Source organism: Nicotiana tabacum, chromosome 1 (genome assembly GCF_000715075.1).
Source record: "Nicotiana tabacum cultivar K326 chromosome 1, ASM71507v2, whole genome shotgun sequence".
Taxonomy (NCBI): Eukaryota; Viridiplantae; Streptophyta; class Magnoliopsida; order Solanales; family Solanaceae; genus Nicotiana; species Nicotiana tabacum.
The window spans coordinates 67,403,948-67,416,994 of NC_134080.1; the positions used below are offsets into that span (position 1 = coordinate 67,403,948).

At 35.5% G+C, this 13,047-nt stretch overlaps 2 protein-coding genes across 8 annotated transcripts; one reads left to right on the top strand and one right to left on the bottom strand.

Annotated features, from left to right (window-relative positions):
* Nucleotides 1–2,440: 2,440 nt before the first annotated feature.
* LOC107829920 (GTP-binding nuclear protein Ran-A1) lies at nucleotides 2,441–4,835 on the top strand (the record flags this gene model as incomplete). The annotated part of the gene is given in 8 exon segments (NM_001326235.1): nucleotides 2,441–2,479; nucleotides 2,640–2,709; nucleotides 3,011–3,067; nucleotides 3,159–3,276; nucleotides 3,840–3,929; nucleotides 4,030–4,209; nucleotides 4,317–4,394; nucleotides 4,496–4,835. Coding segments are annotated over 8 exon segments (666 nt in total). The 3' UTR covers nucleotides 4,566–4,835.
* Nucleotides 4,836–5,230: 395 nt separating this feature from the next.
* Nucleotides 5,231–12,766, bottom strand: LOC107829919 (uncharacterized). 7 transcript variants are annotated; one of them, XR_001658042.2, is made up of 6 exons: nucleotides 12,610–12,766; nucleotides 11,150–11,579; nucleotides 10,232–10,537; nucleotides 8,696–8,835; nucleotides 6,842–6,966; nucleotides 5,231–5,532 (listed from the first exon to the last, which is right to left on the bottom strand). XR_001658042.2 is itself a non-coding variant. In XM_016657391.2 (4 exons), the coding sequence occupies exons 2-4, from the start codon at nucleotides 11,546–11,548 to the stop codon at nucleotides 8,794–8,796; spliced, it is 747 nt and encodes a 248-aa protein (XP_016512877.1). In that variant the 5' UTR covers nucleotides 11,549–11,579; nucleotides 12,610–12,766; the 3' UTR covers nucleotides 8,101–8,793. The 7 variants fall into 7 exon arrangements, 3 of the variants coding, with proteins under 3 accessions (XP_016512877.1, XP_016512879.1, XP_016512876.1); XR_001658041.2 differs by having other exon boundaries at nucleotides 5,615–6,966; XR_001658040.2 differs by having other exon boundaries at nucleotides 5,231–6,966.
* Between the last annotated feature and the right edge of the window lie 281 nt (nucleotides 12,767–13,047).

Consider the following 13,047-nt stretch of genomic DNA (forward strand, 5'->3'; position numbering starts at 1 on the left):
TTGCTCATTCATGTGGGGAATTGTTAGGATTTTTTAAGCTTGAGTTAGTTTAAAGAAGGTGAATGGAAAATAAAGGAAAAATAAAATATTTGAGTTTCCCTCCTTGGCAAAGGGACATTGTCCCATATTGGAGAAAGAAAAGACTTTTGATGGGTTTATATACTGTAACACCCCAGACTATAGACAGAGTCCCACATCGGCCAAACACAACAGAGATGTTGGGTATATAAGTTAACAAGCCTTAGACCCTAGTGATGCATTTTAAACTCGTGAGAGCCTAGGCTCAGAGCGGACAATACTAGTGGGCTAGGCTGTTACGGAGGGTATCAGAGCCATTCTTGTGTTAGCCTTGCCAATAGTGGGTTAAAGTTCAACTGAGTTTAGGCAAATTCCGATTAGGCGGGGCAAACCTCACTGCTGAGTCTAGGCGAATCTCATGCAATGGGGCAAACCTCAGCGAGGACACTGAATCCGTAAGAGGAGGTGTATGTAACATCCTAGACTATAGACCACATTGTCAAAACACAAGAGAGATGCTGGGTATATAAGTTAACAAGCCTTAGGTTCTAGTGACGCGTTTTAAACCCGTAAGGGCCTAGCCCGGAGCGGACGATATCACTAGTGGGTCGGGCTGTTACATATACAATTGCTCTTCTTTTAGCTCTTAAAGAGTTTAGAAGAAAGCAAGTCTCGCGCCGTCGTCGCGTGCTCGCTCGCTCGCTCGGCTTCGGATTTGGCTTCGGATTCGGTCAAAGATTGATTGATTAATCTTTTTGGATAAAATTCCTTTCAATTATTTAATTAATTAACGAAAATTCAATCCAGAATAACCTAGGACCCGCGACGCAACCCGTTCTGATCTGTTTTCTTTCCCAAATTATTTTAAATTCATTTTCCCGCAATATTTCAAACAGAAACATTCCCAACAGCCATGGTTGTTTCTAAAAGGCTGCAAACCTTTTCAAAAACAGTGCCAGAAAGTCTATAAATATACTTTGAATCCCGGAATCTTTCCTACCGAAATTTTCTGATCTTCTTCTTCTGCACAAAAATTTCAAGTGTGTTTTACAGCCTTCGAGTCGTTCGATGTTTATCGGCGTTTTTGGTACCTACATTCTGGTGAGTTAAATTGTTCTATCCTGAGAGGATATATTCGAACACCTCGGGTACTTGAGGGGAATAATTTCCTTAAGGACACATTGTGTATTCAGTGGGCTCGATTTATTCTGAAATTAATTTCATATATTATTTTGACATACTGTTTCTACTAACTTTCTGTTTCTGTTTCTATTTCGGAAAGTTTAGTGTTTTTAGTATTTATTACAATAATACAGTTTAATAACACTGGATGCAATATTCCGAGAAAATATGCATGGTATTGCTAAGCTCTTTAGAGACTGAAACACTATATTGTGCTCTAATGACTGCAAGGCACTACCCTCAAAAAACCTTTATTTATTTATCATCTATATTTTTGGAAGGCATGTTTTTTTATGGTATTCTTTTTTAATAGATAGTGATTAATAGAATACATTCCATATTTTTTCAATATGCAGTGAAATAACAAGAAATTCTTATTCTTTTTTCCAATCTACTATTTTTTTGTTGTGTCCTTGAGTCGAGGGTTTTTGGAAACAGTCTTTTTATCTCCATATGATAGGAGTAAGGTCTGCGCATACATTATTTTTCTCAAATCCCACCTATAAAATTATACTGAGTATGTTATTTATTGTTGGATTTTTTTGTGTGCAAATGAATGGTGGGGACATTGTGGGGACATACTCTTATGCTATATCACTAAGAATATGCCACTAACCAATTTGATTAATTACTTCTTAAGGTTAACACTAGAACGGTGCTAGTCTAATTCTCTTCACACTAATGTCACTTAGTGAGAATTTATTCAACAACAAAAATAAAAAATTTCTGGAGTATTATCTTAATTCAAACAAAATGCGACAAAGTATGATACTTGGTGTTTAGAACTTTTATACATTCTCCTAAGTAAATTATATATTTTAGATGTCTAATTAACCTGTTTTTGAGTCAGAAATTTTGTTGCATGTACAAAAAATAGTAGTAGTAATTATTAAATACATTTATATATATAACTTTAACTAAATGATTATTTTTATCAAATACTATTTAATTGTTACTTAATTAAAAAAAATCCGCTATTTAAATAATCACATTATGGGATTTAACTATCCAACCAAGCTTACGGTTGGAAGAGAAAAAAAAACAAAGCTCATGTAGTTTGAAATTCAAATTTGGAGAAGAACGTGAGAGTCACGTGCGGCAGCGCCGAATCGAGAAACAGACTGATCCAACGGTCCAGAGAATCGCGTCAGGGCAAAGCTATGATGTGAACGGAAACACTGATTACAAAACCCTTTTGCTCCCAACTATATATATCCCTCCTCCTTAATCCTCCTCATTCCTCTCAAAACCCTCGCAGCATTCTCCTCAAAACAACATGGTTAGTACGCTATCTTTGATGCTCAAAAATTTTGTTTTGTTGGCTATTTTTGTAGTGTTATGCTTTTAGCTTTTTCTTTTGTCGCTTTGTGGGGGGTTTTGTGGTTATTTTTGATGTATCTGAATGACCTGTGATTTATGCGTATCGTTTTTGGGTGTAGGCTCTTCCAGGTCAGCAAGCCGTGGATTATCCCAGTTTTAAACTTGTTATTGTTGGCGATGGTGGAACTGGTAATTTTACTCTCTTTCTTTGAGGAGCAAGTCCTGTGTCTTGATTATTCTGAAGTGATTTTAGGCTGTGATTAGAATGATTTGTTTGATTTCGGTATAAGTGAATTCTCTAATGAGAGTGTGTTTATATGCGGTTCTAAATCAGTATGGTTTGTGAAAGTCTTAGATCTATTGAGCTGCTGTTCTAACTAGTTTTTGTGTTAGGTTGAAAAAGGAGTGATGGTTTTGTGGATTAGACTGTTTTGTTCTTTCTCTTGTTTTTTAATTACTTATCTGATTTGGAAGTTTTCTTTTTGTATAGGAAAAACTACATTTGTGAAGAGGCATCTTACTGGTGAATTTGAAAAGAAATATGAACGTAAGTGTTGCCAGTATGAAGCATAGATTGGTTGTTATTTCTAGACTTTTTTTCTTTGTAAGACTGATTTTAATTTTGTATTTTGGAACAGCCACCATTGGAGTGGAGGTGCATCCATTGGATTTCTTCACAAACTGTGGGAAGATTAGGTTTTACTGCTGGGATACAGCTGGTCAGGAGAAATTTGGTGGCCTTAGGGATGGATACTAGTAAGTAATCATTCCATTTTAATTTCACTTTGTAGTCGTTGCCATTGGTCTAGCTATGATTTGCAGTGATGCTGTATGTAATACTTAAAAAAACCTTATTACATTGTTGTTTTATGTGAGGTGATATGTACTGCTCCAATATAACCTGTTTCTTTGTGGTTTAATTCCAACTTCTAATTATATGCTAAGTGAATGAACCTATATAAACTTTATGAGGAAAAAATGGACCTAAAGTAACTTGTTAGGGTATTTCTTAGGTTCCCATTTTTCTTTTTGTGCTGATGATTGATAAATAGTATACCTTTCTCCAAGATTAAAGGTGAGATGTATTACATGCTGATTTAACCCAATGTGGAATGTTGTGTGGATTGCGGTATGATTATATGCATCTCTTTTATCAGCTGTAAGCGTCTACTGGTTTTATAAAATGAGCATAGCAGAAGGTTGTTCAGTGTTCCTTTTACAATAGCATTATGGAATCTTTATGAATTTTCAAGTGTTATCTAAAAAAGAGTCATATGCTGTGTATATTCCATCTTGACTTGCTACTGTCTTGTCTGCAGTATTCATGGTCAATGTGCTATCATCATGTTTGATGTGACAGCCCGATTGACATACAAGAATGTCCCCACATGGCATAGGGATCTTTGCCGGTATGTCTCCGCATCCTTTTTGAATTGATTTTATTCTTTGGTTTGTTTTTTAAAACTTGTTTTTGTTTTCAAACTGAGATATTTACATTTGTTGAATTAGTGTCTGTGAAAATATTCCCATTGTTCTTTGCGGAAACAAGGTTGATGTGAAGAACCGTCAAGTTAAGGCTAAGCAGGTTACTTTCCACCGGAAGAAGAATTTGCAATACTATGAGATATCAGCAAAGAGTAACTACAACTTTGAGAAGCCTTTCCTTTACCTTGCCAGGAAACTTGCCGGGTACTTACTTTCTTCATTTGACTATTAGCTAAATTTTGCCATTCTGCAGAAGAAACGTACTAGAATCATATTCTGATGATGTTTTCAATATGATTTCCCTGTTATAGGGATCCTAACTTGCACTTTGTGGAGTCTCCTGCCCTTGCTCCTCCTGAAGTACAGATCGACTTGGCTGCACAACAACAGTAAGTTCTTCACCAATTTACCTCTTCTCTTCCAGTAATTTGTTTAGATTTTGATTGTCATTTCTTCCATATGTTTTTGTAACTTTGATGTGTTGTTGCAGACATGAGGCTGAGCTTGCTGCTGCTGCCAGTCAACCCCTCCCAGATGATGATGATGAGACCTTTGATTAAGAGAGTAATCAACCTTCTCGGACAGCATTTGTGGATGCGGTTATGATTTTTCTTTTTTCCTATGTACTGGTGTCCCATTTTTTTCCACCATTGATGGGCTTCTGAGGACTCTCTGTTCCAGAATATGTAGGCTTTTTGAACTCTGTTCTTGTTCTATTTTCTTTCTGGTTTGTGAGAACGATATGAAGTTTTTATTCATATCTTCTGAATGTGGACCTCTATTTGTTTGGATGGACCGATTTGGATAGATGAAGCTACTTTGGTTGCTTATTTTATGCATGTTCTGGTTCAACAGTATTTCCGCTCTATCCTAGTTAGAGCTGTTACTTGTTACAGCTCCGACCATGTAGAAGCTACGAAATTTGATTGAACAAGATCATGACATCGGGCTACAAGTTGTGGATGATGTTAATCTTTTGGGTATCTGAGAAGGTAATGTGCACGCGCTTATGAACAAATTTCAGTCGACCGTTGTAGTTCTTATCAACATAGGAGTTTCGGCTGTTCTTTTTAAACATATATTAGACTACACAAACACAAGAATTAACACATTGTATAGACTGAAAGTACAAATTCAAACACAGCTAACTTTTGATGAGCTCTCTGAAAGCCATAAGTAAAACGACAAGAAAGTGCAACCACGATTACAAACACAAACACAAGGATTAACGCATAGACTGAAAAGGCATATTCTCTGGGTAATTATACTTTGAATTCAAGATGCAAGTTATACACAGAAACACAGAATTGAGGGTGATGCCCGGGTGCAAGAGGGGCTAAACCCCTTTCAACACATCATCACTTCCCTATAAACATTTTGTATCTTCATTGCGGATGAAATATATACCCTACATACAACATAACAAACACTTCCCAGGCAATCATCCCTACATACTTGCTGCAATCATCCCTCCTAGAAGATCTCAGTGCCATTGTCATGTCCCCAACTCCCAGGCAGTGAAATTAACTGCATAAAGGAAAATAAATTGGTTTCTATGAGATAGTTCATTGTCTCAGGGTGCTGCAAAGATAACAAGACTGATGCATACCGAGTTTTAATGGCTTGTTTACAAGCTTGAACGATCCATGCCTCGACAAAAGGAAAAAGAGAAAAGGCATGTATTGGTTGCGGAGCAAAGTAATAAGATTGCAAAGTCCTTACCTCAACTCTTTTTTTGTGTGGTAAAATAAAGTATTTATAATATGAATTACAAAGAAGGTTACTATAGAAGTACAAAAGAGAGGATCAAGCGCATCATAACAGTTACAGCATCATATCCTCCAACAAATTCAAAAGAAAAGATGGACTATCCAGCATATTGCTCCCAAGTATAAATAACCTGCTGACATCTATTTTCTACAAAAGAGGTAGGTTGTCTCTTTCCTTCAAAGCATCTATTGTTTTATTCCAATCATATGGTCCACAAGATGCATAATGGGCCAAACTCGTAAGCTTCTCACATCCTGAGGCACCACCCAAATGACTCCTTCGCTCAACTCATTATGCTCAATGATTCGCTTATCAAGATAATAAGTCAAGTTCATTTTCCTTCTTATTTTCCTTGTACAATTTGCATCTGACCTCAACATAGTGGATCAAGGCATTCTCAGGTTTTAAAGTAAAAAAAGGCAACACCACTATCTAAAACCCCTCATCATGCTTCCACATGCCCGGTTTGGCCTGCTGTAAACACCTTTCAAAAGATAGCAACTCAAGAAAGGTCTAACCGGAACTCAACACCTCAAATGGCAATAATGGAATTCTGAACACCTTCAACTTTTTGTTGTCTCTCTTTCATTCACATAACAGAGAAGATAGAGAAATGCCAAAAATTATTCATAAAGTACAGATATCTGGGTGTAATTCATTAAAACTGAGCAATCTTAAGCATTCATGCTTGAGCAGATTCTCGTTTTGAAATACATGATTTTGCTAAAGTGCAAATGTATAACTTTAGCTTAGAGAAATATCCAAAGTGCAGATGTCCTAGAGTAATTTGGTAGATGAGATAATCATCAAATTGGGAGGATGATAAGATCACATAGAAAATAAAGAAAAAACAAGGATGACTACCAAACAGATATCTGGAATCACCACTTGAGGTATCAACTGGCACCTCTGCAAGTGAAACGCCCCTTCAACCATGGCCCCACCCTCCCCGACCCAATACAACCAGAAAAAAATTTGAGAGAAAGTAATATTCCTTAACTAACATTATGAAGTAGCCAGGGTAAGCAAGGTTAGGAGAAGGTCAACCATTATGTTTAGCACTTACCTTGTAGTGTTGTGGATGGGACACAGCATGTTTACTATATGAGAACATTAGCTCGACTGTACCACCTTGCAATAACTAAAGCATTGACCAAGTCAGGAAGACAAGTATCTTCTGCCTTGAGACACCTTTTCAACCAGGAGAATAAGCCCAATAAGATCTAACAGATTAGCCAAAAATGTTATATGAACTAGATGATTAAGTCAAACTGATTGTGCATATAACAAATGTTCCCTTATGAGCAGTTCAACAACTGACTCCTTAGAAAGACTGCAGTTTGACCTCAATTTAAAGCAGCAGTTAGAAGTGCACAGACCAACACATAAAAATATTCCATAGGCAAGTTCAGCAGTCAACTTCTTAACCTTGATAAATTCTCAGCCACTTAAAAATTATTTGAAATTCTCATAAAAAAAAAAAAAACATCTATTATCCATAAGGAATGTGCCACACGACCAACCTCTTGGAGTTAGTAAAGAAGAGTTACATGTTTCAGCATATTAGCACATAACCGAGATTCTATGCCAATTAAGCTATTGTTTAGGTTAGATATCTCATTAACACATCGCATGTATATAATGGAACTTGTGCATGTCTACACACTCAGCTCCTTTTGTCAAAATACATAAACCAAACTCCAGAAATATAATATACCATGATTCTAAGAGACCATTTAAACCTGAAAAAAGACAGAAGGAATTCTTTGAAGTACTGTTATTAGCAAGCTCAACAAGAACAAAAATGAGTCTTTAATTCATTATCCTAATGAATTAATTCTCTATTTACTAAATGCAGCTAGATCTTGTTTTACAAAAAACTGTGCAATCTAACAACTATACTCAGAGTGTAGCAGGTTCCAAGTCCGGATAAAAGAAGGGTTGTGGTAGATTAACAACACGGGAGAATATAATCAATTTATGATGAATCCACATAGTAATGAGTTTGTTGGGGGTCTGAGTAGAGTGGAACAGATATAATGATTCATATTTGGGGACTAAAATTCAATAAATATGATTTTGCAGCCTTAACTAAACTGGAACCAACTTCCTTTAAATGGCATCGTGCATGGAGTTTAACATCTTACCAATTGATTGACATCGTAAAAGTAGTGAAAAACTTTGTCAAGCTTATTCAACTTGTTTGTTATTTGCTCCAAAACTTAATAAGATGAAGCTAAGAACTCATTCCAGCACATATACTGCATTCTCTCTCTCTCTTTTTTATTATTATTATTCATAAGAGAACAAAAAAACTTTGTCAAGCTTATTCAACTTGTTTGTTATTTGCTCCAAAACTTAATAAAATTCTCCCTTTTTTCTATAAGGAACAAATTATGCCTGGAACCGATTCCAATATGAAACAATAAATTACTACAGATTTTCCAAATGCCAAAAAATTATCTATAAACCAACAAACAGCCTGAAATGGACAAATAAAGAATAAGAAGAAGAATACACCATCAGCGTGAAATTAAAATTTGCTATGATTACACATCTGCTCAAGGAATAATTCACAATGCAAAGGAAACAGTGGCAATTGACCTACTTATATAATAGGGAAACATGGTAAACAGATACAGAAATAAACCACATTATAGAATCACCAGCAGATCTTAAATCTAACCACCATCCACGGTAATGAAATCCAAATTATTTGATAGCAAATGTGGGGTTACCTAAAGTTATACAGAATATACTAAACAAAATTTACTACATGTCTGCATTTTCCAACAACAAATCTTCCATGAGGAACTGCAAAGAAACATATCAACTCTTTTACTTACTTCGAAAGGACGGAATTTATTCAGATTTGAAGCTCGGATACAAACAATGTTAAACTGCAAACAAAATAGGAAACCTGTGATACGAGAGATTTGCCAAGATTTCTGGGAAAGCAGATGCATACGGTATCCCCATTTTATGCCACTTGAATGGCCGCAAATCCCAGCATCAACTTTATACATATGGAAGCAAGGAATGATGCTTCAATTTTTGGCCCTGGAATATGCATGGGACTGATTAATAATATCCTCAAAAAGGATCTTCATATGCTGCCAAATTTTTTATAGGCAGCAAAATTCTGCCAATAAATACATAGTTAAAACCATTAGTAACATTGGGAAGTTGTGCAGAATTAGAGCTTATATACGAAGATTCACAGAAAACGTAGATAAGACTTAAAGTTTCAAGTCCCAAGTTATAACCACCATTTCATATAGCTAAGCAACATTCCAAATTACATCTGAAGGTACAACCTACTGTACAAACCAAAATAATCAGATAAAACATTTCCAGGCTTATCCTTCAACTATTTGTATCAGTTAATCTTCAACTACAGCCTACATTAATGGGCATGTGCCCTCCTTCAAATACTTTGGCATCTAGTCTGCAAAAGCTCTTCGTACAATCATTTAAAAGGTACGAAAGAACTTTAACACACATTTCAATGAAGGATACAGTGTATTATCACTCCTATACCTGCTGTTGCTAAAACATCATTCACATCTCGTATATTTTGTGTTACATGATGTTTTTGCCTCTAAAATAGATATTTTTAGTGTGCAATGTATTCCTATACTGCATATAGGAATCACAAGATAAAAGTGAACTGAAGAAAACCCTGACCGCACAAGGACAGGAATCAGTACAGTCATTCACCATGATATGTTGATACATGTTTCCAATATAAAAAAATATATACAAGATCCCATACTACAAAAGTGAACAGTTAGAAAAACTGTATTTAACTGAACCTCCGAAGTTACAAAACATAACATCACATCTAGCTTTTTACAATTCTGTTAGCAACAGCAACCTAAAATAGAGAAGAAAAGAAAGACAAATATTACAGCTGCTATTTGATATAATATGAACCTTTAGAAGAAATTAGGTTCTTTAGCTCCATCAAATGTTCATCATTTGAAATATGCAGTGTTATACGAAGATCAGTTAATAATGCTTCTTTTTCCCAAGTTAATGGTCCATAAGCATATAATGCCACCAGGGTGCAGTGATAAGCATGCAACTCTAATCTATGAACACTTGTTGCCAATTCCTCTCCTGGAGGATTATTGAGACTTTTCTCCTTATATCCTGAAGGACCTGAACCACAAACTGACTCCGCATCACTACAAAGGCCACCTGAAACTCGACGTGAAATTTGTGGAAGATGACCTAATAATTCGTTTGGTCTCTCACTAGTGACACTACAACTACCAACAGAGCAGGCATCACTATCGGAATCGCTAAGTTCCAAACTTCTCCTAGGGAAAAAGCCAATGACACCACCTAAATCTTCTCTCTCCAATTCATTAAATCCATTTGATCTAATGTTAACGGAAGTATGCACGTATTTTTCACCCAGAGTTCCTCTTGGGTAAGCAACAGCATCTACCTTTTCCTGTAAGGTCACTAGAGCTGCTCGTTGCCTGCGATTATCTGTCTCGATTGCTTGAAATTTCTGAGCATTCCCATAAAGTGAATCAACACCAGATGTGCAATAAGGAGACATTCTCTTTAGGGATCTTGATGAGATTAAACAAGACTCTTGTCCTCTATTTTTCCCTTCAGTGGCTAAACCATCAGTTTCTCCAAGAACTTTAGTATGTGCATCAAGTTGCAGCGGCTGCGACTTCATCTTCTGACTATAATCTTGAGCTGAAATTTTGTTAGATCTCTGGGTCCCAGCTTGATCACAACCCTGCAAAAGAAAACAATAGTGAGATCAGGGAAGGCAAGGAAGAAATAGATTCTGAATTTTTTATACAAATTATTGAAAGATACACCATATGCATAAAATAAAAAATTCACCTGCTTATTACTATAAGCACATCAAATACAATACTGTGTAAGGACAACTAAACAGACATTCAAAAGTGTTCCCTCTTTGCATAGACGTTACCGAAACTGCCATCAATTAGAATAATAATTTTATAATTTGATATGATGCATATAATCTAGAACACTTAACCACCAGGGTCAAACCCACTGCCCATATTATTCAAGCTACACGGACTATACCTTGTCCAGTCCCTTTTTGCTACAGAGACCGAATGCATAGAGACACATATACACAAATGTTCTCACAAAAAGATCTACTTAAAAACATATATGGACTCAAACAAAACATAATGGATCTGAAGTAGACAGCAATACAAAATAATCCTGTCAAATGAACTTTTTCTAATTAAAAACAAAGGCAGGGAAAAGAGCAGATAAATGATGAGAGAAACTCCAAGTTATTACAAACTTTTATAACAAGCTTATTCTCCGTAAAGCCAAACATAATAATAAAATGAAAAAGAATATGTACCTTTCTGATAAAAATCCATTTGCCATCTTTCCAATTTTGTCTATCTCTCATGCCTGATTTATGAATGCTAAGTTCCAGCGAGCAACCAAGTAGTCTCGCCAAATAACGATCACGTGGTAAAATACTGAGCACGATGGCAACTTTCCAAGAGCAGTCATTATATACCTCCACAATGTCCCCAGGTGCCCAAGTCTCCACACACTGCACTACAGGGGGGCAGGGCCTTATCATCTTCCTTGATACCCTTTCTTCGATATTTTCACTTTGCATTGGTGAACCAGATCCATATCTGACACTGGAAGTGTGGCCATTACCAGACACTATCTCGGCAGCGCGCCATGAGATTGGTACCTCAGCTCTGTTCATTACTTCCACCTTATCACCCTTTTTGAACCTCATTTGATCAAAATCTCTTTCCAACAGCCACAATCTGTGATAAGACAAAAAGATATAATACTAAGCAAAATTCTGTAAAAAGATTCCAATACAACATAAGCACTGAAAATTAAGTTCAATAGACCAGTGGAGAACATGTTTGAATTCCAGTCGAAAACTCTATTACGATAACTGTTCACGCATTATACCAAAAATCAGCAAACCGGTAGGCTAAATATCTCAAAACCTAATGTCAAAAAACTTATGTACAACCCTCCTTCATATACAAAAAGGATAAGTTAAAATAGACAAAACCAAAGTTGACCATAGACCCCGAACTAAAAAGCAGCCTTCACAACATCACAATTACCTGAAAAAATCGTTTAATATGCCAACTTGCGTACAAATTAATTGCAATACTGAACCAAGTTGCACAACTGTTAAATCATTAGCTCAATATCTTTTTGGATTTTCGAGATTTAAGGATTTTTATTGCTGTTTCCCGAAGAAATTAGATTGATTATCAAATAAGGAAAATGATCCCAATAAATTCATTAAAAAAAACAATAAAAATTAGAAAAAAAATTCTCGTAATTGGCTTAAAGCTGTGATTAGCAATAAATAAATTCGATGAAATTCCCTAGAAGAAAAAAAAATGAAAATATTCAGACAAAATCTCATAGGAGTCGTGAACTGAAGTTATGAAATTTCAAACCCTGAAAAATACACAATAAAAGAAATATTTAATTAGATTCGGAGCATGATTAGCACAAAAAATTCTATGAAATTCCTAAAACTTATACAAATAGAAATTTCGATAAGATCAAATAGAAGTAATAGGCTGAATATTGCGGAAATTAACACCCTACACAATGAGGGGGAGGAACTTTTTAACAAATAAAGAAAAAAAAAACATTAAACGCCCAAATATTTTAAGAAAATTCAGTTAAGCACAGAAATAATCTATTCAATTTAAGGTAAATAAAAACCCAAAATGAAGTAAAACATTCAATACGTTCCCAAAATCGAAGAATTAAGGTTACAAAAGCCCAAAAATTACAAGGTAATAAGCTAAGAAAACGCACCTTTCTCGAAGAATTGATGAAATAGCTATCTAATTCAAGTGTTTGCGAGTATTCTGGATTGTAATTGCTCCCCGAGAACACAAAGCTTTTAGAAATTAGAATGGGATATTACGATTCTAGGGTTTTGAAATATATTTTGGGGGTCGAGGGGAAAGGGTAGATCAGTGAATAAATATTGGGGTGAGGGTACTTTGGGAAGATCAGCCAAATAGAGCGTGTTTTCACTTGCCTCTCCTTTGTTAATTCTCTTCTTTTTCCTTCTTGCTAGCGGTTTTGAATCTATCTATACTATATTAAAAGTCCGTAGTCAAATATCATTCACTTTTTTATCCTTTAAAAATAAAGTTCACACTAAATAAAATAGTTATTTGACTATTTTTCTAATATTTGAAATTATTTATTTGATTAATTTCCTAATATTTAGGAGTAGTTAATGAA

Coding starts and splice junctions, on each gene's coding strand:
- LOC107829919 (XM_016657390.2), bottom strand. CDS start 11,548: ATGAGGTTCAAAAAGGGTGATAAGGTGGAAGTAATGAACAGAGCTGAG. Junction 10,538..11,149: donor AATGGATTTTTATCAGAAAG/GTACATATTCTT, acceptor TTTCTTTTGCAG/GGTTGTGATCAAGCTGGGAC.